General features: G+C 48.7%; 1 protein-coding gene across 5 annotated transcripts in view; it reads left to right on the top strand.

Annotated features, from left to right (window-relative positions):
- lrba (LPS responsive beige-like anchor protein) overlaps window positions 1-25,254 on the top strand; it is a 186,004-nt gene that overhangs the window by 54,396 nt on the left and 106,354 nt on the right. For 4 of the 5 annotated variants that reach the window (XM_056586362.1, XM_056586366.1, XM_056586363.1 and 1 more), the window contains exons 26-34: window positions 1,194-1,309; window positions 2,780-2,887; window positions 3,282-3,423; window positions 3,820-4,189; window positions 9,647-9,801; window positions 11,597-11,675; window positions 11,972-12,105; window positions 13,598-13,659; window positions 23,299-23,363. In XM_056586362.1, coding sequence (XP_056442337.1) covers window positions 1,194-1,309; window positions 2,780-2,887; window positions 3,282-3,423; window positions 3,820-4,189; window positions 9,647-9,801; window positions 11,597-11,675; window positions 11,972-12,105; window positions 13,598-13,659; window positions 23,299-23,363 — 1,231 coding nt within the window. The remainder of the gene's footprint in view (window positions 1-1,193; window positions 1,310-2,779; window positions 2,888-3,281; window positions 3,424-3,819; window positions 4,190-9,646; window positions 9,802-11,596; window positions 11,676-11,971; window positions 12,106-13,597; window positions 13,660-23,298; window positions 23,364-25,254) is intronic. The other variant, XM_056586364.1, reaches the window with a different exon arrangement.

Raw genomic sequence — 25,254 nt, 5'->3', positions numbered from 1 at the left:
CGAGCAGCCCTAATGGAAAAAGAGAGGCCATTTCAGGATGGAATAATTCCCTGTGTAATCTAAACGGCTTTGGAGTCAACATTTGTCAGTTGTCAAGTACAGAGCAGGAGAGAGAGAGAGAGAGAGAGAGAGAGAGAGAGAGAGAGAGAGAGAGAGAGAGAGAGAGAGAGAGAGAGAGAGAGAGAGAGAGAGAGAGAGAGAGAGAGAGAGAGAGAGAGAGAGAGAGAGAGAGAGAGAGAGAGAGAGAGAGAGAGAGTGCAAGAGTGTCTTGAAAGAGAGAGAGAGAGAGAGAGAGAGAGAGAGAGAGAGAGAGAGAGAGAGAGAGAGAGAGAGAGAGAGAGAGAGAGGGGAAAAAAAGCAATATGTAAGATTAGAAATGGTAAATGTTCCGGTTTTAGCTTGTGAACCTCCTCCACCGGTACGGAGGTAGTTTGTTAGCCGCACCTCCCTCCTCCTCCTGGAGCATCATTTGTTAAGGGAGCGTGATGGTGGTGTGGAAGGTGTGATACAGGGGCGTTGCCACGGTGACCTTGAGGAGGAGAGGTGGAGCAGGGAAGAGTGAGCGTTGCTGCCAGGGCTTGGCCGTAGCGGCGACCTTGTCTCACCCCAGTCCTTCCCCGCTCGCTCTCTCGCTCACTCTTCCACGCTCACCCTCTCGCTCGCTCACTCGCTTGTTCTGTCCAACCTTGCGCTACAGATCAGATTTTTCACCATGTATGGTTTTACAGTTATTGTTATTGCTCCATCTGTTCCTTTATTTATTTGGACTTGAGCCCCATTGTGTTATTTTTTGTCTGATGTATTTGCTGTGTTGCTGTTTTTTTTTTTTCAACATGGGCCTGTAAGTCCTTGTTTGTCATGTAATGCATAACATCTCTGTTGAGGTGCTGCTGATGCTAAAAAAAGTGCAGAGGAAAAACTGTGGACTACCCCCCACCCCAACATATCAAAATGTTTATAAACCACACTTAACCCAAGCCTCTAATAAACATAGTCAGAAACATTTGCTGGAGTTTCACCACACATCAGGAGAGCTAGATCTTTCTGTGTTTTTTGGATGCATTTCCTGGCATTGGCATTCCTCGTGGGGATTCAGCCATGAGGCTGGATCTGTTATTCCGATAACCCAGTTAATCTTTGTTTTACGTGATGTCACATAAGCCATAACATCTCTCTCCCCCCCCCCTGTCTAGTGTGTGCCATGGCCGTGAGGAACTGTCTGGAGTGTCAACAGCACTTCCAGCCCGGATCGGACTCCATGGGCCGCTCCCACGCCACCGCACCCGGCACCGGGTCCATGGCTGCACAGGCAAGTGGTGGTAGAGACCCCCAACCCCCCCACTGCCCCTCCAACCCTACCCTCCGCTCACAAACACACACATGAATCAAATGGTCAATGAAATTAATACATTTGGTTTAAGATGACTAAATATTGTACAAGAAGCAAAAAGCCCTTCTCCCTTCAGAATAGTTTGTGTATTTGCGCAAACAAAGTTTGTGTTCGGTCATCTGAGGTTAGGATGAGCTATTCACATCAGGCCCGCCAATGCTACAGGGACTCATAGGAGATCTGTGCTTACGAAGTTCAACTGAACTTCAGCAAACCCTCTCTGGCTCAGCGAACGCCTGTTCCTTACCTCGGAGCCCCCCAAAGAGAAAGTGAAACTAACATTCCTGTCTGGTCAGGCACAAGTTATAAATAGCCTGGAGTGAGTCCAAACACTCCTCCCGAGTTTCTTCCTCCTCCTCCCTGCTGGTAAACCAGATGGAGCCGTGACCTTTGGCGGCCGGCGACCCAAACGGGCCGATCTGCAAACGGTTGTTGCGTTAGATCACATCTTCTTGTGTTACCACATCGGCCGCTATTTGTTTCACCCTGCCGATGCCCTTTCTGCTGTGAGCTCAATAGATCTGATACGCCGACTTCCAGTAAAGTCGTGTTTGGCTTTCCAGAAACTGGTGTGAGTAAAACGCTCATTTATAATGCAGTGGCTCTATATTAAGAGCCATTATGTTAAGGACCAGCTCCCCGGAGGGATAACATCCCTAAATCTTGGAACTGTACCATTCAGCCTGAAGTGCACATTGATTGATAATGATGATCACTCTGGAAGTGTGGTTTTCTTTGAATTTGAATTGTTTCCCTTGCATTCCTTTGTGCATAGAAATGCTTGTCATTTGTCTATTCATTTCTGTGTATTGAGTCTGAGTTGACAAAGAAATCCCTCTGGATTGTTGAAAATCATCAATCGAGTTTTTATTAATTTAGCAGATACTTTCATCCCAAAATCACAGGTTCAGGCATGGTAGGGCCTATGGTCGTGTTTCTGTTTCTGTTCTGCATTAACATGATTTGTCAGTGCACTCCCCTGTTCTGTTGTCTTGTTGTTTTCCCTGTTCCAGTGAGGCTTAATTAGCTAGTTGGTTGTGGGTAGGTGCGTTGAGTGTTGCGGCTGGTGGCAGCTAGTGTATCAAGGCCAGTGTGGAAAGACCAGTCACCAGCTCCAAATGTCCTGTGTCTCTTAGTTTAGTTTAGTAATTATGCATATCAGCCTTAGGATGGACTCGTAACATCCATCTTGCTCAAGGCTGCCTCCAGGAAGATTGCGGACGTTGGGTATCAAAACCTACAACTTTTGGCTGGGCGTTGAACACCCCCACCAGTACAACATGATGCCCCTGTATAGTCCTCACCAATCTAATTAGTCTTTCCCATCTGTCTTCTGTATAGTTGTGTTCTCCCATACTGTGCATTGAACTGCATGCTGGTGTCTTCCAGAGTCCCGTTGACGTGGTTACCGGGGGAGTTTCTCCCATCAGTGACATGGACCGGCTGCTGCAGGACATGGACATCAACCGACTGAGGGCTGTTGTCTTCCGAGATATCGTGAGTTAACACACACGCACACACGCACAAGCAAAAAAATCCAAATGACTCGTATAAACACACACCTTTATAAACACATGCATGCAAACACACAGAAACCTGATCATTAAGTACAGCCCAAGTTACTTAGCAGATCTCTAAAGCATGTCATTATAGAGCATGCAGGAGTCTACCTCTATCTCTGTCTGTTTCTCTCTGTGTCTCACTCTGTCAGTATTTCTGTCTCTAGCTCTGTCTCTCTCGCACTCTCTCTTTCTCTCTCTCTCTGTCTGTATGTCTCTGTCTATGTCTCTGTCTCTCTCCGTCTGTGTGTGTGTGATTCTTGGGGTCGCCAGAGCAGTTCCCCTAACAGGGTTTGGGTCATAGAGTTGTTTGGTTGTTGTCTTGTCCCAAGGAGGACAGTAAGCAGGCCCAGTTCCTGGCTCTGGCCGTGGTCTACTTCATCTCAGTGCTCATGGTGTCCAAGTACCGCGACATACTGGAGCCCCAAAACCACAAGAAGACCCCATCACGCACCCAGTCTTCCCGGAGCACAGGTACACCAGGCTTCACGCCAGGGCCCGATTATCACCATTGTTTATAGACATTAATATGGTCTGAAACCAAATGTTTTCCAGCGCATAGTTATTTTGGGGATTAAACTGATGTTTGGATCCAAAGCCAAGGGAGGTTGGAGTAATGTTCGAGAAACATGTAAAAGAAAAAAAAAGAAACACCAACTGGACGAAGTGCAGAGTAGGAGTCAGAACGCAATGTTACAAGTGCAAAAGTGTAACATCTCAGAGATAAAGATGAATTACGTCTCAACAAAGTGCACTCCTGCCTAAACGTAAAACTAAAAGTCTTGCTTAATACACTGATAATAACACTTTTGACCGGAGCTGCGCACACCAATTTCATAACACCGCCCTCGTCGATATTCCCGCTCGTAGACAGCGGCGGCGTCCACGGCGGGCTGGAGCTGGAGAACGGCGTTCCTATCCAGCGCTGCGACTCGGGCATCAGCGATGACCGTGCCTCCGCCGACGCGGCCGCCCCCCCGGGCGCCGGCGCCACCACCACCACCACCACCGTCGGCGGCGGGCCGGACGCCATCTCGGAGGCCCTGTCCACACTGTCCTCCGAGGTGCGGCCCCCTCCCGCTGACGCCAAGGGCAAGAACGTCAAGGACATCCTGCGCAGCCTGGTGAGCGCGCCCCACGAGGACGTGGTGGTGGACTCGGGGCTCCTCCCGCCGGCCTTCCTGGGCGCGCTGGGCGACGCCTCCAGAGACCCGTCCCGCTCCTTCCGCTCCTTTGATAGGTCAGTAGGAGGCTTTTAATACTTTGTGCTTTTACCCATATGTAACCCACTTTATATCAGTTTATGGATGTGTAGCTCTTGAGATAGAGTAGTAGTAGAGGTGATTTTTGGATGTGAGATGGTTATGAAAACATTGAACGCAGCTAATTTGAGTAAAGCTCAGGGCACGCTGAGTTAATTCAACTTAAAGCCTTGAACTATCAACAAATATAAACTATCATTTATATTTATGATTTTCAACTCTCACCATGTCACTCACTGTGATATAGAACAGTTTCAATTCTCACCATGTCACTCTGATATAGAACAGTTTCAACTCTCACCATGTCACCCTAAAATGTAATATGTTCATTTTATTATTCTGCTGTTTTATTCCCTTCTTTCCCTCGGCCTGCCCATGTATATCTCTGGTAGTAAAAGATGTATACATTTGCGTTTGTTCTGGAGGTGTGCGGGGGGGTGAATGTCATGGTGCGTTTTGGGCGGGTGGGGTTCATGTGCTTTAACTACAGACCGACCCGGGTGAGACGGGACGGGACCCCCTTCTGGTTTACATTTGGAGAGCATTGTCTCCACAGAAGATGTTCACAAATGGGGGGTAGACACGGAGAATGGGGGGAAAGGGAGAGAGTGAGCGAGCGGTCTCCACAAGGGAGTTGTCATGTCAAGGTGCTCACCTCTTGAAGAAAGCCTTTCTCCATCTCTTTCTCCCTCTCACCCCCCTTTCTCTCTTTCTTCTTCTCTCATTCCGACACACTCTGACCAAGTTGTTCTCTATACGCACACGCACGCACGCACGCACACACACACACACACACACACACACACACACACACACACACACACACACACACACACACACACACACACACACACACACACACACACACACACACACACACACACACACACACACGTACGTACGTTTGGGAATTGCGGGGCATCTCTGTGATCACGGGTCTTTATCTGAGGAATGCTGTGTCAGATGTCGGGGTGCTTCCATATCAGGGGGGATTAGGCTGGCTCCGGCGCTCTGCGCTGGGCGCACAGTAGGACCAGGGAGGGCTGTCGGGGGGGCGGGAGGGCGTACACTTACAGCCCCGCTCACTGTCTCCGGGTGTGGGGGCCGTCCTCGACCCCCACAAGCCGGCTTACAGATGCGGACGCTTCAGCTAGATGACGTAGCCCCAACAACCCCCCCCCCCCCCCAACCACTCCAAACTAAAAATATATTGATCAGCACACATGTCCTGGTCAGAACGTCAAGGAGTCTAGATTGTTGAAGATTATGGAATACTATAGTTGGAATATGTGGCTCTGATTCATTGATGAAATGCTACACTCTTGCTAAATTGCTGATCATTTGAAGAATCTGACCCACCTATCAGGCTGCCTCAATACCCAGATCAGCCAGTCTGTGAAGCACCTGGGCTTGAGAATCAAGATCTAATGATTCACTGCCATTGTGCTTACTAAGTCCCTTTACAAGTCTGACTTTGACGGAGAATGGTACTCTGCATGGATTTTCTTGACCTGTGTCATGATGAAGGGGCAGGTAATTTACCTGGAGAAAGAAAAATCGGTCTTATGGATGGGACATCTTGCTTCCTGTACGAGTACATTGTCTACACCCTATGCCCCTCTCTAACTTCAATGCGATCACTAGCACCGCCTATAAAGGCCAGAGAAATGTACACAGTGTAGGCACAGGCAAAAGCATCACAAAAGCCTCCCCTATGAGTCTGTTAGTATAGCCGGTCAATGCCTTGAGTTGCCATATCACCCTAACATGTTCTGTAAAAAAATATATAGGTGGGCTCTCTCCGCTGGACAGAGCGGTGGGGTGGATTTATGAGGCCGACGTATGGAAAAGGCCCGGATCCCCCAGATAAAAACTGGGCTGGGTCAGGAGGGTGAAGTATCCCCTCTGATTTATATCCACGCGAAGACCCCTTGAATCTCCCCCCCCCCCCCCATCTATATCCCAGCGATGCCCCTGTTATGACAGCCAGTCTGCAAATATTTGCTGACACTAACCAGAGCTAAACAGTGTCATTGTACAAGCCGGTGATTTAGATTGCGTGCTTCAGCAAAACATGTGCTTGTTAGACGTGGGGCTGTATATATGGAGCGTCACTGTTTGCATTCCGGGATGCAGGCCCCTGCGTGCGTGCATGGGAGATGAGTCGAGGAGAGGGGGGGACCCTGGTGTCAACGGGAACGCTGCGTATTTGCAAAGGAACAAGACACTAGTGATTCCGCCCGATGCTTTTATTAATTTAAATCTATTACAATTTGAAAGTACTTTTTTACATTTGTTGGGAAAAAATATGCTGACTTGAACTGTCAGATGAATATGGCAATTTTAGGAGATATCACAACAATATAGTGATTTTATATCCCAAAATATTCTTTCAGGCCCATTAGTTGACGATGGAGAAAGAAATTCCCAAACCAGGTACTGCTTTAGAATGAAGACCGCAAGCAACTCTTGTGCTCCAGGCTAACTGTGGTTCTCTTACACGGTCACACTGGGTACACAGTGGGCCCCCTCTCTGTCCCCGGGCCCTGAAACCCGCAGACCCAGCCTCCATTAATCACTGATGTCTTCAAGGTTGGGGCGCCTCCCACTCAAGCCACCACCGTCCAATCCCAGCTCAAGGGGAGTGTATGGGGGTAATTGGGTTGATTGGGTCGGAGTTAAAATATCATTCTGTACATTCTTACGCGCTGGGTCGCATGAAATGAGGGTGAAAGGGGAGATCAAAGACGGGGTCACAGACAGCCCCCCTCTCACCCACCCACCCCGACATCCACCCCCCCCCCCCCCCCCGCCATGAATAAGACATGAGGTTAACACTCTAGAGAACAGAGGTATTTTACACAGACATCCACGCATGCATGCACACAGAGACACACTCCCACACGTTCACTCACACACAAACACGCCCGCACGCACATGCACTGATGCACATGGTGCTGACCGTAAACCACCTTCACACATCTTCCTCGTGCCGCTCCCTTCATCTGCGAAAGCGGAGGACAGCTTACTGGAATCCAAGGCTGTGCTGAAGGCAGTGGGTTAAAGCGTGTTAAATAATGCATCCCTGTCTCTAGTTCATACACAGGTCCACACAGCCCAGCCCTGGCTGGGGAGTGTGGGCCGGGCAGGGCCAACTGATGGCTGATTAACCGACTGGGCCGTCCCACTCAGGATAAGTGTGTCTAATGATCTGCTGAATTATTCACTTGACCGGAGCGGGGGAACATATGGGGAAGCAAACACACACACACACGCACACGAATGGATTTGTTTCCTCATACCTTTACACAGACACAAACACGTATGCATGTACATGCATGTACACACACACACGCGTCAGTGAGGATGCCTGGAATTCATGGGCATTAATGTGCATATGTGAAATAAGCTTGGATCTTGAAACGTAACGTACATGCATACGTTGTCACACACACACACACACACACACACACACACACACACACACACACACACACACACACACACACACACACACACACACACACACACACACACACACACACACACACACACACACACACACACACACACACACACACACACACACTAACCAGAGCCCCAGCTTGGTCTTTAGGGGACCATTGAACAAGCAGAATCACGCCACCCCTTACTCTCTCTCCCCAGCAGTCGCCACCCTGCTCTGGCCGTGCCTAACGTCAGCACCACCCCAGTATTCTGATAGGGACCATCCTCTCATCCACCACTATCTAGGGACACCCACTGTGAGCCAGATTCTGCCGTCTCTGCATCATGTCCGGGTGATGCTAGTCGAATTCACTCATCAATTCACTATTTTGTTGCTTAACACTTTAATCGAATGCGACTTGGGGTTTGCGTTTTAGATATACAGGCCATTTATGACTAGGTAGGGAAAAGGAGTCTTACTCAAGGATGCTTAGAAGTAAACACACACATTAGGGTTTGAACCCTCAACCTTTCGGCTGGGAGTCAAACGCCCTAACCGCCAGTCCCCTTCTTCCTCTCTTGTGGGTTTGAACCTGATGACTACTCTGTAATCTCTTTCCTTTTGACGGTACAACCCCACGAGATGCATTAGGCGTATGTATATATATATACAGTATATGCGGTTAGTCTATACCTGGCCTATACATCATCCAAGGGTCAGAAGCTGTCAGTGTTTAACATCCACAGTAACTTTTAATACATTTGATCTGCGATCTTAAATCAAGGGAAAGCCGCCTTTGATTCCCCAGCCAGCTTTCTGTCTGCACTAGAGGCAGCCAGGCTCCACTATCTCCCCTGTGTGTGTGTGTGTGTGTGTGTGTGTGCGTGTGCGCTCAGGCACAATGTATCGAGGTTTATGTAAAACACTGAGGCATTTCACATGCAACCCTGAAACACCGCCAACGCAACATTTTAGCGTTCTTTTCATTTTCATAATTTTTGTCTCCATGTACACACGCACAGACACACACATGCATGCATGTTTGCCCATGCACGCAGGAGCATCTATACAGTAGGTAAAAGTCTGTACTTTGGGTTTGTTTGCGCGGGGGCCCAGTAGCTGGTGATTAGCCCCCGCTCCCCCTGTGTCAGCACTGATAAGGGGGGGCCAGGGCTCTCTTTGATGCAGCCAGCGGTCTGTCAGTGCCCCGATCCAAACCGACAGCTTATCTACATGCTGCTCTCCTTCCCCGTCCACCACTTCCCTGCCGCTAGATAGGGGGCAGAGCAGAGCCTGTACGCAGAGCACCCCGGGTGGACTGCACCTCATCCCGCAGGCCCTCGCTGTATCAGACAGGCTGTTTATAAACAGGCTTAGAGGGAAAGCTAGTGGAGGACAAGGCCAAGCACAACTTTGGACAGGTTGCACACATTTGGAATGGGATATCAAATCAAGCATGTTTCTTTTATAATTGCCCTGGATTTACAGAGGAAAATAAAATGCCCTAAAGTCAAACTGATGTGTACTCCGGGAGAAAGCTGTATCAAGCGGTCTCGTCCTCCAAAGTAATACCATCCAATACCGTTGTGTTGTTTCATTAGGCGTCTAGAAAATCACTACCATCCACTGGCCTGTGTTTATTTTATAGCAGGCGGCGGTAATGCATCAGGTCAAACGATGGACACATTATCCTGTATTACTGACTGCAGCAGACCCCCTATCGATCACAGGGAAGACGGATGTGGCCGTTCCTTTAAATATTCCGAGTCAGGACAGTGCCCTCATCGACGACTCCACGCTCTAATGGTGCCGCTGATTCCGTTTGTCTTCCTCCAACCGGGGGTACTCAGTTCTTCAGAGGCCTCCCCCTCCAGTCCGAAACTCGCACCATCAGCCGGATTCCTTTTTTTTTTACGATAGCGATGTAGCGGAACCGTTGACAACGGAAATCAATACGTGTTCCAATCTGGGTCCCGTGTTCCTCCAGGAGCGTGGTCGTGGCGCCCAAGAAGGCCAGCTCCTCGTCCACATCGTCCGCCGCCTCGACCTCCTCCTCCTCCGCCGGCGCCTCCGCTGGGATGCCCGCCGACAGCGTTGCCGTGGTTTCATCCACTACCCAGAGCACCTCTGCTGATGCAGCTGGTGAGCAGAACTGTGCACACACACAAACACACACTGTACAAACTAAGATAAAGTTGTTACTATACTATACTCTATTGGAACTTTGTTAAGTTAAAATGACTTAATCGGTCACATGTGTATATGATGTATGCATGCGTGTGCTTATGTGTGTCAAATACATAGCGTCAGGTTTTATTTAATCGGTTTTAGCATATTATAGTTGTGTAGTCATTCAAAACGAATGTATCAGTGTGTATAGCTGTCTGTATTGGTCTTGGGTTTTTGTGTGTGTTTCTGTGCATGTGTGTGCTTGTGTGTTTGTCTGCACGTGGGTGCGTGTCTGCTGTGCTGTGGTGGTAGTGGGAGGACTAATGGAGATGAGTTAATTTACTCGTCTGCATTTGAAGGAGCTACTTCAGCTCCAGAACGAAAGGTTTCTGTAGACCAGCATGGAACTGTTTAACACACACACACACGCGCGCGCACACACACACACACACACACACACACACACACACACACACACACACACACACACACACACACACACACACACACACACACACACACACACACACACACACACACACACACACACACACACACACACACACACACACACACACACCCCCCCCCCCCCCCCCCCCCCCCCCCCCCCCCCAGCAGAAACACACACACACCCCAGCAGAAACACACCAGCAGAAACACAGCGGTGCTCCAGTGGTTGTCATGCCGTCAGAGTTATCCCTGGTTTGGGACCGCTCTGGCTGGAAAAACAAGTCGAGTGAAGGACCAGAGTAACCCTCCCCCCAGCCCCTCTTGTTCAGCTTGGCATTCCCTTCTTTATGTTACCCACTGAGGTGGATTTACAGCCTGATCAATCCATCGGGCGGCCTCATGCCGCCACTAGCTCCGTCTCCGGTACAGAGTCATAAAGAACGTTTTAGTTGAACAATTAAACGCTCAAGAAGGAAGCGTCCCACAGGGGGTGAATCGGTATGTAACGACATAATGAGTAAATAGTTTATCGTTAGGAGGAGGAAGGAAAACCTACGAGGTGAGGCAGGGCTTTCTCAATCAGAAATCTGAGAACACAGGTGTGTGTGAACAACAAATTAGCCTAATGGCTGGGGGGGAAGATGGTCATTATTCCATTATGGAATAATGGAATAATTATGAATTTAACAATTGTTTCCATTGAAGAAATATTTCACCTGTTTTATATTTATCCACATACTCAACATGAAATATATGCAAGAGGACCTATACGAAATTTAATGTGCCTCGGGTTTTTTTGTTAATTTAAATATGCAAAATGGGGGAAATATTGCTTTTACAAAATCAGTTGTGCAAATTTTACCTGCACATTTTAAATTATTCCTTAAAAACAACACTGTAATTATTTCAATTGAAGAACCACCGAGATAAATTGTTTCTGAGTGATGGGCAATGGTGAATAGGGACACATTTAAAACTGGAGCTCATCCCGAGAGCTGTGCATGCTAATGTGAGAGGAAGAAGCATAGCGCGAGGTATGAATCATCCCTATCTCCACATTAAATAACACTGTACTTACACCACACTTGCCCTATTACACCATAAATCGCCCCTCTTCTATACATTTGAATGGGGGCCACTGTATTATTTCATAGCCAAGGCGTCGGCACGCAGATTTATGGTGCTACCGTGTCCCATGCTGGGGTAATCTAGTGGGGTGCGGTTGTGAGTGAGTGTGCCTGTTGGTAAGTGTGTGATTGCCTGGTAATGTATGTTGTATTGTGTGTGTGTGTGTAACTAACAGTGTGTCTCTCTGCAGCAGGAGGCCAGGCTCCAGCCAGCACCAACCTGCCATCTGTCCCCATCCTCGCCCCCATCAGCACCACCCCCAGCATGAGGTCATTCATCTTCACACACACACACACACACACACACACACACACACACACACACACACACACACACACACACACACACACACACACACACACACACACACAGGTTTTATTGAAATACATATTTATTTTTTATGTATATATATATATATATATATATATTTATATATATATATAAAAAAAATAAAAATGGTTTTATGTCACAAAAACTAAAGTATTATGTTTGTGTTTTCTTCTTTGTGTGTACATTTTGTGTGGCGTGTGTGTGTGTATGTGTTCATGTGTGTGTGCGTCTCCAGCATCTCCGAGCGCCTGGAGCATACTCTGGAGAAGTCGGCCCCCCTGCTGAGGGAGATCTTCGTGGACTTCGCTCCCTTCCTCTCTCGCACCCTGCTGGGCAGCCATGGGCAGGAGCTCCTCATAGAGGGCACAAGTGAGCACACACACACACACACACACACACACACACACACACACACACACACACACACACACACACACACACACACACACACACACACACACCCTGTGCAGTAGGCTGTCTCACACACAGATCCTCCTTAGCTTCATCCCCATCGTTCCAAGCTTAATGTATCAGGTGAAGAGGAGTCTTTATACAGATCCTTATCTCACTTCTGCCAACATGTACAGGCAGATCTCATGATATCCTCCTCCCCAGGCTTACAGACAAGGACCCATAACGTTAAGCTAAAGCCTAAGCTGGTCGCATGGTCGGCAATATAAATAAATGTTTTTCAGGAGCATTCCGATAACCAACTAGGTTCAGCCATTTTAAGATCTTTCCGGTTCTGATCCAGTTCTTCTTTCCATGTGAAGGTTTTTAATTAAATTTTTTAGATTCGATTTAGATTTTTTAAATGCATTTCACGGTCAACCCCAAAAGAGAATATGGTGTACATACATGCGGTCTACATGCAGTAAAGTTGGTGTGGTTGTCCTTATTGAAACCCTGGCGGATGCTAATTGAATAGCATTGTGTGTTGACTGTGAGGGCTAGGGGTGGTGCTGAATGGCTCGAGCGGTTAGGGTCAGAGGTCAGGACACTAATAGGAGTGTTTGGGATATCTGCTGCCAGCAAGCAAAATGGAAAGTTGATTGATAGCTGTGTAGGGGCCTGAACAGAGAAGGTAGGCGTGTACGCGTCTGGGCTTGTCCCTGCGTGCGTGCGTGTGTGCGTGCGTGCGTGCGTGTGTGTGTTTGTGAGTGTGTTTTTGTGTGTGTGTGTGCGGTTGCGTTTGTGACTATTTGTAACCATATATGCATATGTATGTATATGTATATCTATGTGTGTGTCTGTGAACATCCTTGTGTGTGTGTGTGTGTGTGTGTGTGTGTGTGTGTGTGTGTGTGTGCACATCCATGTGTGTTTGTATATCTGTGTGTGTGTGTGTGCGTCTGTGTACATTTGTGTGTGTTTGTATAACCGCGTCTGTGTGTGTGTGCGTGTGCGTTTCGGCGAGCAGCTCCACCATGCTCGGGTCATATGAATAGTGCTCCAGAAAGAACACCCTGACCACTCCAGTGGCCCCCCTGCCCTTTTAAAGCCCCGCTCTCGCCATTAGAGATCAATGAGACATATGCTCGGCCGTGCGGCCAGCCCTGTAATACAAGGCCCAAATATGTATTAGTTTACAGTAACATCATGTCCACTCATTAGGCCCATCAATAGTATCAGCTCCCCTGCTGCAGATGGCACAGAGTTGAGCTAATGCAAGCGTTGATGTGTGGGAGGGGGGCGGTGGGGGCTGTGTGTTTTGGGTATGGGTCGATACGCCTACCCATTTGATCCGAATGGAAGCCGGGATGACTAAAAGTAGGTGATGCACCGTGACTGTGTTCAGTAGGGCGTCTGTTTTCTGAATGATGTCCACGCAGTCTCACCTCTCTGTCTGGTTTGCTTCCAGGCCTGGTGTGCATGAGGTCCAGCAGCTCCGTGGTGGAGCTGGTCATGCTGCTGTGCTCACAGGCAAGTCTTCCCGCCAACATCTTCATCATTTCCTCACCTCCACCTTCCCCTTCCCCCCGCCCCCTTCTCTGCCTTCCCCATCCCTCCCTCCCTCCCCCCAACCCCTGCTGTCCTCTTCTCTCTCTCGCTCCACTGGTTTATCCACCTCACCCTCACCTTCAGTGCAGTAAATCTGCGGTCAGTGCGGGGAAAAAAGGAAAAATGTCCATCCAAGCATCTTATCTTCTTTCTCCCACCACCGCGGGCTCTCGATCCACAAAGAGTGCGTCCGGGGATAGGAGGGCAACACTGGGCCAAGGGAGCAGATATTGGCTGGTTGGGTCAAGGGTGGCCGACCTGTCCGGGTCACCTCTGACCCGATGGCACTGGCCCTAGCCACCGGGGCCAAAGCGATGAGGAGGGATAATGTCGATTTGATGCTGCGGTGCATTGATTTTCTCCTTTTGTTTGTCGTGCTCCTGTGGGCTGTTGTTTTTTTTCTGTTGCCAAGTTTATTCAGCGGGGGCAGGGCGGGGGCTTCATGAATACTAATTCCTGGGGATCATAAGCAGGTGTGGGCGGATCAATGAAGAGGCCGGGGTGTGGATGGTTTCCCTGCGTTACCGCTGAGCTGAGCACACAGCGCAGTTCATTAACGTGGGTCGTCTACGTATGCCGAGCCATCGGATTAAACCGTGTGTGTGTGTGTCTGTTTGTGTGTGTGTGTGTGTGTGTGTGTGTGTGTGTGTGTGTGTGTGCGTGTGCGTGCATCTTTTGTTTGGTAAATATGAAACGCAAAGCACCTTCATTTATAGTGCGTAAGGCACGCGGACAAGGAGGACATCTGATAACCCCCCCCCCCCCCCCCCCACCTCCTGCTCTGTTTGCCTTTTACTGTTTTAACAGTGTGGTGAAAAACAAAGAGACCTGTGATGCAGGACACCCTCTGATTAATGACGGCGCTCTGGGAGAAGCCACGCTGACTGCTTTTTATGTTATCAGCTTCATTTCCACACACCAAAAAAAATGCTGTCTGTGGTCTGTTTTCTTCTTCTCCTCCTCCTCCCCCTTCCGCTCCTTCTCTTTCTGCTCACCCGCTTCCACCCTATTTACTGCTCATTATTCACTTGGCTTCTCCTCCACTGTGGTAATACAGTGAGATTACACACATCCGCCTTGGTGTCAGCCGCCCGGAGGGGTGGGGGGGGTTTGGCGCCCAGACACCCAGGAGCTGGTGGGGAGTGGGAGCCAGAGAAGGAGAGAGAGATGGAGGGGGAGAGGGAGAAGGGGAACCAGGGAAGAGGGAGAATGACAGCCTCTAATGCACCTATTTGTCATATCTGCCAGGGTGTTGTTTAATGCTAATCTAATCAAAGGCTGAATCTTAGTGGGATTGCCCCCGCTGCACCGAGCGCGTCTCACCCCCCCCCCCCCTCCCCCCCATCAGTCCTCAGCACCAGCTATTTCTTCCCCTGCTCGCTGTGGGACCAAGCCAAGCCGCACCCCCCACCCTCCACCCTACCCCGTCCCCCCCTCTCCGCCTTCCACTGCTTCCTCTCTCTAGCTTCAGGTTAGCATTGCACGGATTGGCCGGCGCCGTGTTGATTGCTTCAATAAATCATCCAACCAGATTCTCTCACAGCTGATGCAAATGTAATTTTATTGTTGTGTGGAGAGCGAGGGAGAGGGGCGGGGTAGCCGGGGGGAAAGGTATTGGAGGGGGGGATCTACCTTTCACCAGGGAAATGAAGGGAACATTCGAAGACCTACCTCTGAGCTAAATTACGATGTGTGTGTGTGTGTGTGTGTGTGTGTGTGTGTGTGTGTGTGTGTGTGTGTGTGTGTGTGTGTGTGTGTGTGTGTGTGTGTGTGTGTGTGTGTGTGTGTGTGTGTGTGTGTGTGTGTACACCCATGTCATTCTGCATTTGTGTGTGTTCCGGTCTTTCCCACTCTTTTTGTGGGACACTGGAAAGAAAAAAAAGCAAATCCGCCAGTGCCATGATTAATGACATTATTTAGCAAAGTTTGCCGCTGCCCCTGGCACAGGAAATGCTCACTCCTCCCACAGGAAGTGGCTCAGTGGCCGGCTTGTACCTCTTCTTTACCTACATGGAAACACGGCAGACGGAGGTGACGGCGTCGCGTTTGATTGATTTTCCTTCCCCCCCCCCCCAGCCCCCCAACACCCGCCTCCACCCCGTACCCCCCAACCCTCCCTCCGCCCCTCCACCCTCCCCCTTCTCCCCGTTTCATCAGAGATGTCGAGAGATGTGTGATGCGATAACGCGGTGGCGCTGAACATTTTTCTAATTAATTTCCCGCCGTGCCTCTTTGAGATGGAGTAGGACCGGGGTCGGGGGGTCGCGTGCCTGGGGACGCCAGAGGAGTTTTTAATCAGGGCTCTTATGAATGTTGCATTGGCAGCCGCATCAGCCTGGCATTCAGCCGCCGATTGTTAACCGCTGTTTGATGGCGCTCCCCCTTTCTAAACAACTACCGCCGGGCTCCCAATTAAAGGGCCATTTTGTGGCAGGCATTAAGCACGGGGGTGGCGTGCATCATGGCCGTATCGATCCGCGCTCGCCCACTGCTGCATATACAAAGTCAGGAATAATGACCCCATAGGAGGCGTCATATAGTTAACGGAGTGATGTTTAATACAGTAGCTATGCAGTCCCTTCAAGCGCTATTAACCACCGGGAAAGTAAGCATGTTGCAAAAAAGTGGACAGCGCCTCGTTAGAGAAGGTAGGTGTTTAGCGACGTAGGCATGTACGATGCTAAATGTTTTTGCATAAAGCCACGCTTTTTTCTCGTGAATGGCTTTCTGGTTGTTTGTTTTAGTTTGTGTATCATGAGGTTATTTTGAGAAGGTTGAGGCAGCAGGGAGTCGAGGACTTCCTGTGGCCGTGGCCTCGAATATCACATGCATGTCATCAGCCAACCCCACCAGGTCTAAAAAGCCTCTGTCACTGAAACAGCCCTAATTTGCCCTGACAGTCGACCTCTCTCTCCCTGTCCCTCTTTCACATGTTGTTTCCCCTCGACGGTCATATTTACGGCAGCCACGTTAACCAGGGGCACTCAGCGGGTGACGGGGAAGACCGCTACCACAGAGAAGAGAAAAGAAACGCCGTGAATAAATAAAGATCGCCGAATAAGAGAAAGAGCTTTAACTTTTTCTATTCTCCCCCCCCTCTCCTCCCCGTGCGCCTTGATGTTCGAGCGTTGAGGGATGGTTCGGACCGTCCGCCATTATCAGCGCCGTCGAGGCTCACAAATCTCTGCGGCGGGCGCGTTTGTGTCCTGTAGATCAGCCGTTATGGTCGGCCCCTCTGTCGGCCCATCCGTCTTACTGCCATTTATCAGGAACGCATCCTGTATGGAGAGAGTGGAGAGAGGGAGGTGGTAACTGCGATGCTGGAGTGCTGATAAGAGCCACTTACAGAGGTCCATGCACTAGTGAAGGAGTGCACGTCCACGAAAGAAAAATAGAAAAAGGGAGGATAGAAATATTTATGGAGACAGTGTGTGTGATCTACTGTAGGAGATTATGGTGGAAATACTAGAACGTACGACTGTTTGATTCTCTGTCGTATGTATTCTAGACTTTGTTTTAATGTAATTGCTAATGTATTTCATTGTAGTCCCTTATTTTCCCCCTCATAAATAGGTACTTTATCAAGATGCAATTTAAGAACATCGTTAAATACACACATTGACTTCAGCGCTAAGCTCTTTGATACAAACGAGCAGTGCTTATCGGTCCATATCCCGGTCCATTGATACCGGATAATCCCTAAATAGATATTCAATAACAGCAGCAGCAGCTAATCCACTAATCCACCCCACATCATCCCACGCCCAGAGTCGGTGCATAGAGAGACAGCCCTCGCTCCTGAAGTTAACCTGTTTAACAGATGGACACCTCTGTCCCCAGTCGATGAGTAGACAGAGACTGGGCTCCCCCTCTGACCTCTGGCCTCGCTGACCTCCATGATGGAAGCGGAGAGTCGTGTCGCTGTGGAGTTTAACCCCCCGCAGGCAGCGCTCGGAGCCCGGGTGTGCGTTCGCTCTGTCCCCCCCTGGCCCCTGCCTGGATCAATACCCTGACGCTGGGAACGCTGGGACCATAAGCCACAGCAACTCGGATGCTACGCCCTCCCCAAAGCGACAAAAATAATATATATCTCCATTGGTTTTGGTTGAAGTACTTACTTCAGTCTTCACCTAGCTGTGGCGACTAATGGAAAAAATACCTGAGCAACGTTTTTTTGATTTCACTTTAAAGGCATTTAACGTCTTGCTTTTAACGGACATAAATAAACAAAGGGCCATTCACTCCCATTCACACATCAGCTTATTTATTTTTAATGGCAAAGCAGCAGCATTTCATCTTTTTTCTTTTTCTTTTACGGAGGTATTTGATAGGTTGAGAGCACGGCATGAGTTTGCTGTATGAAACATTTTTTGAACACAGCGGAGCAAAGGTGAGGGAAGGGACCAGGAATGTGGTTCGAGGCAGGGGACCAAAAAATATGTTTCCCTCCAGAACGAGCCTCTCGATCCTCACAGCCAGAGCTGCTTCCCACTGCGTAGCCAAACACACTCTCACGAACACACACACATCTATCACACACATGTACATAAGTACACACACACACACACACACACACACACACACACACACACACACACACACACACACACACACACACACACACACACACACACACACACACACACACACACACACACACACACACACACACACACACACACACACACACGTTTCAAGATCAATGTGGATCAAAGTGTTATTTTTCCCTCCCAACCTCTCCTTAGCCTTGTTCCTCCTGGCTTGCTGCTCCTCACTACTCCTCACCTCTGCTCCTCAATACTCCTCACCTCTCCTCTCTTCACCTTCGTCTCCATGAGGTCCTCCATCAGCACCAACCCTCTACCCACCAGCCCCCCACGGTGGGGACAGGTGGATCGTATCATAGCTCCAACGGGTTCCCTTTTGGGAGCTCTCGGAAAACACGCCAACGCCAACTGGCACTTACTGCTGTCGGCTCCCCGCCGATGGCAGCTATGGAGCGGGGAGATGCGATGCTGTGGGGGTCTGGGTCCAGGAAGGGGGAGCTTACAGACAGGAAGTGAGGTCTCGCTGTGAGGGGAATATCGGGCGAGTGACTCTTAAAACATGGAGTGGCTTTTAATTTAGCTCCCATTATTATTTAATTTTAGCATAGGGACCCAGGGGCCCCAAGGGGCATGAAGGGTCCGTTATTTATCTGTGGAATTTAATAGTTTTTCCCAGTATATGAGTTTTCCCCTTGACAAGAGGGTCTCTCCTATGGACGGGCACTGTTCATGTTTTCTTACCTGGCGGGGTCCAGGCTGTTAGAGGTTGGAATGCGGCCCTCTGTCCCTCTCCCTCGCTGTCCTGCTGGTATAATGGACTCCACGCCCCTCCCCTGTCTGAGCTCTGTGTGGGGAGTGGATGGGACTTTTTACCCCTCTTTCAGAAAAGCATGTTGCCAAAGTTATGTCCACCTTTTTTGAGAATTATAGTATTTAGCATAGAGATGATACGATCATAAATAATACATAACGTGTGGTTTTCTCTTTGTTTAGATATGAAGTCAGTGGATCAGTTGTATATATGCACTCCCCCTGGGATTGCTTTTTAGGATATTTCCATGCTTTAATACTGGATTTGATTCCAGGCTTCAGGCTTAGATATTAATTCAGAATTATAACTACAGGCTTATTTAGAAGTTTGTATGAATCATTTTAATAGTTTTTTATTAAAAAAAAAAAAAAAAATCTAATTATATTGGGTAGATGGGTTTATTACATTAATCTAATAAATTAAACTTTTTATTGATATTTATACGTGTTTAATATTTTTTTATCCATTTAGCCAGTAAAGTCTCTTTGGAACAATTTGGATGAATACATAACATTTATTTTCCTTAAAAATATATGAAATCTTACAGTATACTATTCATATGGTGCCGAACAGAGTCGTTGCAAAACAGAATAAGATAAATTATTTACATCTTACTTCAGTCATTTATTTATTTATAATACTATAATACTTTATTATTATCATATTACTATAAAAAGAGAAAGTTTAAAACTAGTTAATAAAAAAAAAAAGAATTCCAAAATACATTCTTGGGTATAAATGATATACGACTGGTAATGCCGAATGAAAGACTTCGCAAGGATTTGAAAATTCTTTAGTGTAAATATTTGGATGTCAGGAAATATTCCCTTAGTAGGGATTTCGATCACATGAGCATCACTTTGAGATGTATGTTTTCCTTTACCAAGATAACATCTGCCCACACTAACATACACAGAAAGCGACGTCGGTGTTAACATATTTCTCCTCTTGTTTTTCCGACAGTCGGGAAATAGCAGTTGACGAGCTCCACACTTCTCGACAACGAACTAACGATAAACTAAATACAATAAAACAAAATCAACTTTTTTAACCGACCGGATCGCATGCTGATGCGTGTTGTTTGCTTGTTTGGTGGTAGAGATGTTTATCGTGTGATTGGCTCGTTGAGGAACGTACACGGCTGGTGCTGTTCCCCAAGATTATCGGTGAAATGTTTACAGCCCCCCTCCCCCCACCCCGTGTCACCATGTAATTGAATTTAACGCCGGATCAAACAGCCACAGCAGGTCCGGCGTCCTGTTTCCTCCATCCAATAATAGATGGATAAATAAAAGAACCTGAGGTCTTCCTCGGCCGTCCCCGGTCTCCACGTAACTCGTGAGAGGGACTGACCAGAACTAGCCCCGTCTATTTGTTGAGGGGTCAAGCCTTCAGCCGTCCGTGTCAGATTTTTACATTGTTGTGGCGAGCCTGCCTGATGTTCGAAGGACTACTTTTCTTGCAGAGGAAGTCTGTCTTCTGTCACCCGCGGCGGCGGTATATTTAGATGTTGATTATGGATAATCAGCTGCAATGACGGAAGTGCGTGGCATGTGTGTTTAGACTCACTGCCGTCGCTGCCCAAACAAAGGGGCAGTCTTGTGGGCTTCTGGTCTGTCCCAGCGGCTGGCAAGTTCAATTAATGCCTCGTTCTCGATTACTCTTTATTGACACACAATACAAACACAGGAATTCATGCACAACACTGTTACACACACACATATTGTCTATTTTCTATAGCTCAGAGAATCCGTCAAATGTACGCATGTTGAAGAGAAGCTCCCGATCGAGACTAGGGTGGTGGCGGTGGTGGAGGGAGGGGGGCTGTGGGGGGGGGGGGGGGGGGAGTTCGATCGCGCAGTGCCCCATCATCAGTCGGGAGGTCAGGTTAAAGGTGATAGGTCACAAATGGCTGCTTGTATCCCCTCATCATCGGGAGGGGAGCTGTGGCCGCCGCCCCTTATCGCCGCCATAAAAGTCATGACACTGCTGACCAAATCCAATATCCTATCACTGAATTGTCCCTGCGGTCGCTGTCTGTCACCGGGACCTGTCCTGATGTCTCTGATCAGGGTCAATGCTCTTCTCTTTTAATTGAACTCCAACACACGTTTCTCGCCCCATAATGACACCATTCGTCTTGCCATCACCCCTTTGTCTGTTTATTTCCCCAGGACATGCCAATGACCTCCCGTGCGTTTTTCCAGTGTTCAGCTCCCCAATCAAAGGCTAGATTAGTTTTTAGCGTCGAAGGCAGTGTTTGGAAGGTATTCAAATGCAGCTTTACATTATATTTTTTCGCTTTTCGAAAAGAAAAAAAACCACTATTGACTTTGAATCCCAATCATTTAAGCTTTCGCTCGTGTTTCCTTTAGCGTTGAGTGCGTGCAGCATTGTTTACCACCTTGCTTCTGATTTGTGTTTATTTAAGAGAGCAGGGGGGCTTGCAGTGGTCTGGCGTGTCCGTGTCCAGGCCCCCAGCCCCAGGCCTCCAGCTCATGGTTAATGTCCCTCAACCTCCAGGGGCCCCCGGGCTCCTCTGACACACTTCCTCCGAGTCCCGTCCCCGTCTGCCACGAAAAAGGGCCTGCTCTGCCAGTGTTTAAAAATAAAGAATAAAACAACTCTATTTACACTCCGAAACCCCTGACGTGTATTCGCCCTCTTTGCCCGGCGCTATTTTGAATGTATTGTAAACACGGTCAATGCCAATATTTTCCGCCGAGACAAAAAGCACTTCTGATTTTGATTTGGTTGCAAGCTCACTGCCACTGCTCGGAACCCTTGGTCTCAGACTGATGGTTCACAGGCATTTTCCCCCTTTTTTTGTGTGTTTTTTTTTTTATTAAGAGTGGTTTCTGTTCGAATATGATCCGTTCTGATGGTTTCACACGCGTCAGGGTTAAGGAGAAAAACCTGGGAGAGGGTGATATGAATGGTAACGCATGCGCTAATGCACGGGGATGTGTCCCGAGAAACGGGTGTAAACTGAGCCGTTCCTTCCTCCCTGTAACACTCATTCTTCCTGTGGGCTCGGGACGTTTCGCTGAAAGGGCATAAACACGCACTCCTCTATCCAGCCCGAGACACGGAGGGGAGCAGAGTTCATCGCAAGCATTCCCACTTTCACTTTTTTATCTTTGTTTTGAGCCCTAGAATCTTGAAATGTGTACGCAGGCATTTTTTATATTTACAGTGTTAACTTTTATTACAAAAACTTGAATAACTTGCACACAACGTTTTTTCGATTGTCTTTATATTTATACTACGTGCAATTCCATTTCTAGCAAATGATTAGCTCCTAAAGGATTTAAAGACGGCCATAGCTTGGAAGTTTTAAGTCTGTTAACTTGAGATTTGGAGTGCATTTTTCTCCCCGTCCCGAGAGAGGAAGAGGGGGAAAAAGCAATGTGAAGTTCAGACGGGCGACCTTGTTGCTTTATTATTCTTTTGACGGTTGTGTCGAAGGTGTTGAAATATTGAACGGAACACGAGTGCCGATGGCGACGAGTTCCTCCGCCTCCTCCTTCTCCTTCTCCCCCTCCTTCTCCCCATCCGTGTCCTAGCTGAGAATTTAAAGTCCAACGCGGAGCTTGTTTGAATTGTTTAAGCTGACACCTCCAAACCATAACTTTTCTCAAGGGGGAGAGGGGGTCTTAGCACGCTCACTTCAGGGTCGTGATGTATGCATCTACTCTACTGCTCTGTGCTTAATCTCCATAGCATCTGAGGCCATAGAGTGTGTGCGTGCGTGTGTGTGTGTGTGTGACTGTGCGTGTGTGTGCGCTTGCGATAGCATGTGCTAGTTTTAGCGTCGTACCCATATAAATGATTTGTTAGCCATAAGTCATCGTGTGGATGCTAGCAGGAAAGGCTCAGCAACAAGCTTTGTTACATTAGCATCCACTTTTTAAGGTCGCTGATGATCAATGGATCTGGGCACTGGCTGATATCTCCTTTCTCCCTTTTGGGTTTTCTAAATTCTAAATCCATCTGCCCCGACCTAATAAAGACAAACACCAGTTTTTATTTAAGGAATGAAAAAAAGAAACTTATTTTAACGGTGACCCATCTGTTTCCCAAGTCAGAACTCCCTTTTCCCTTTCCCCTTTTAGCTGCTCCATGTGTTAAATGCATTTAGTGTGTATCACTTAACAAACGTTGGCACTGACCCCACATTGTGTGTGTGTGTGTGTATTACAGGAATGGCAGAACTCCATCCAGAAGAACGCTGGGCTGGCCTTCATCGAGCTGGTGAATGAGGGCAGGTCTGTACCCTGATCACCGATACATCTTCTCACAGCACCACCTCTTCATTATCTTCCCATTGCCGGGCGTCGGCCACCTCTCCCCCCACCCACACCACTGATCTCTGGGACGGCCCCTAGCCCCCCCCCCCCCCCCCCCGACCTCCTGTCATGGGTCTCCTAGTGAAGGTTCAGCAGAGGAAGATAAAAAAAACTGCAAATAAAAATCAATGGGCAGGGAAAGAGGAGCTGAGGGGGAGGGGGAGGGTTGGAGGGGAGGCCCGGGAGTTCAAGGCTCCGTTCGATACCTGCTCGTCCCACAGGGGGCTCGGGAAGACAAGGGGTGGATGGAGAGGGTGGCGACGGGGATTTTTGATCTCAGAGTCCTTCTGTGACACTTGGGAAATCACCCCCCCCCCATTGCACACGCACATGTGCACATACAAACACACACCCACCATCATCCCCCCACACTGTCTCCATGTCTGGCCCTGTGAGTTCACATCTGAGTTTATCTCTCTCCTTTGCCTTTTCACCATCTGTCCTCGCTTTATTCGCTACATGCGTCTCCGACGTACGGCCTCCTTATTTGTCCCTCCGCCATCGTTCGAGAGCTTGAGGATATATCGCTCCTCTCCTCTCTTCCCACTTCACTTCTCTCTCTCGTCGCTCATCAATTCCCAATGTGGGAGGGGGTCGGCTCCCCCGTGCTTTCCATTATTGATCAGCGGATCGCATGAAGCGCTCGTCAGGCTAATCCGAGCTAATGCTAATGAGGCCGGCGGTGCACTTTTATATACCGAGGGAAAGAGAGCGGGGGAACCGGCCGTCCACTGTGCGGAGACTCTGCTACACTCTGGTTGTGGTTACTATAGTGAGGCTATAATGATTTGCGTTGGTGGTGGGGTTGGGGGGGGGGGGGGGGGGGGGTGGAGGGCTGTAACTTGACCCTGCCCGCTCTCCTGCTTTTAGAGCAGTTGGTACTGGCTTTAGTGTGTGCATACATTTTTTTTCTTTTCTTTTTTTTTTCTACGTCTCCTAGTTTGTATTAAATTTGAAATCCATCATCTCAGTGTACGTTGGGAAGTTGGGCGAAAAAAAAATCTGAGGTATAAAGGAAAAATGATTTTTGAAACATTTCGAACATTTTGTGTCAACTGGAAAGCCGTCGGGGATTTATTTTAGCCGTGCATGCGAAATGAACAAAGCTGCATTTTTCGTCACTTACATCATTACTCACGTGACGAAAACAAACAGCTCAAGCCAGGTTAGCTTTTTCCCTGCTCACGTTTATTTTCCCGTTTATACCTGCTTTAGTGAAACGCAAAAAAGTTATTTACAGCATCGCGTATATATATATTATTTTGTACCAATCCGAAATGCACGTTTGAGTCTCGGCGCCCTAAACGTGTATGCAAACATTTGTACGTGGGTGCGCACATGTTTAAGTGTGTGCCTCCTCCATATGTATGAAGCCCTAGCATCTTAAAGCTGGCGGAGGGCCGTGTTGGCTGCTCCAGAGGCGCCTCTGCTCCCCTGCTGACCTGCTCTGAAACAGCAGGCTTGGGTTACAACCGTTCCCTGGCCCCTAACCTCCACCAGCCCAGCCTGTCATGCCCCCTCCACCCTCTACTCCCAGCCCACTCTCTGGCCCCTAACCTCCACCCAGCACAGCACAGCCCCCCCCCCCCCCATCCCCCTCTGCCTCCCCCCCAGTCCATGCTGGCCTGTGGTCTGTTATTGTTCCACTTTGCACAGGCCTGACCTCCTGCTCTAGAGAGGGGTTTCTCTCTCACACACACACACACACACACACACACACACACACACACACACACACACACACACACACACACACACACACACCCCAGGCCCCACCCTTCAGACACACACACACTAACATCGACTCGCC

Source organism: Gadus chalcogrammus, chromosome 3 (assembly GCF_026213295.1).
Source record: "Gadus chalcogrammus isolate NIFS_2021 chromosome 3, NIFS_Gcha_1.0, whole genome shotgun sequence".
In the NCBI taxonomy this organism is placed as follows: Eukaryota; Metazoa; Chordata; class Actinopteri; order Gadiformes; family Gadidae; genus Gadus; species Gadus chalcogrammus.
This window is presented reverse-complemented; position numbering and strand designations above follow the sequence as displayed.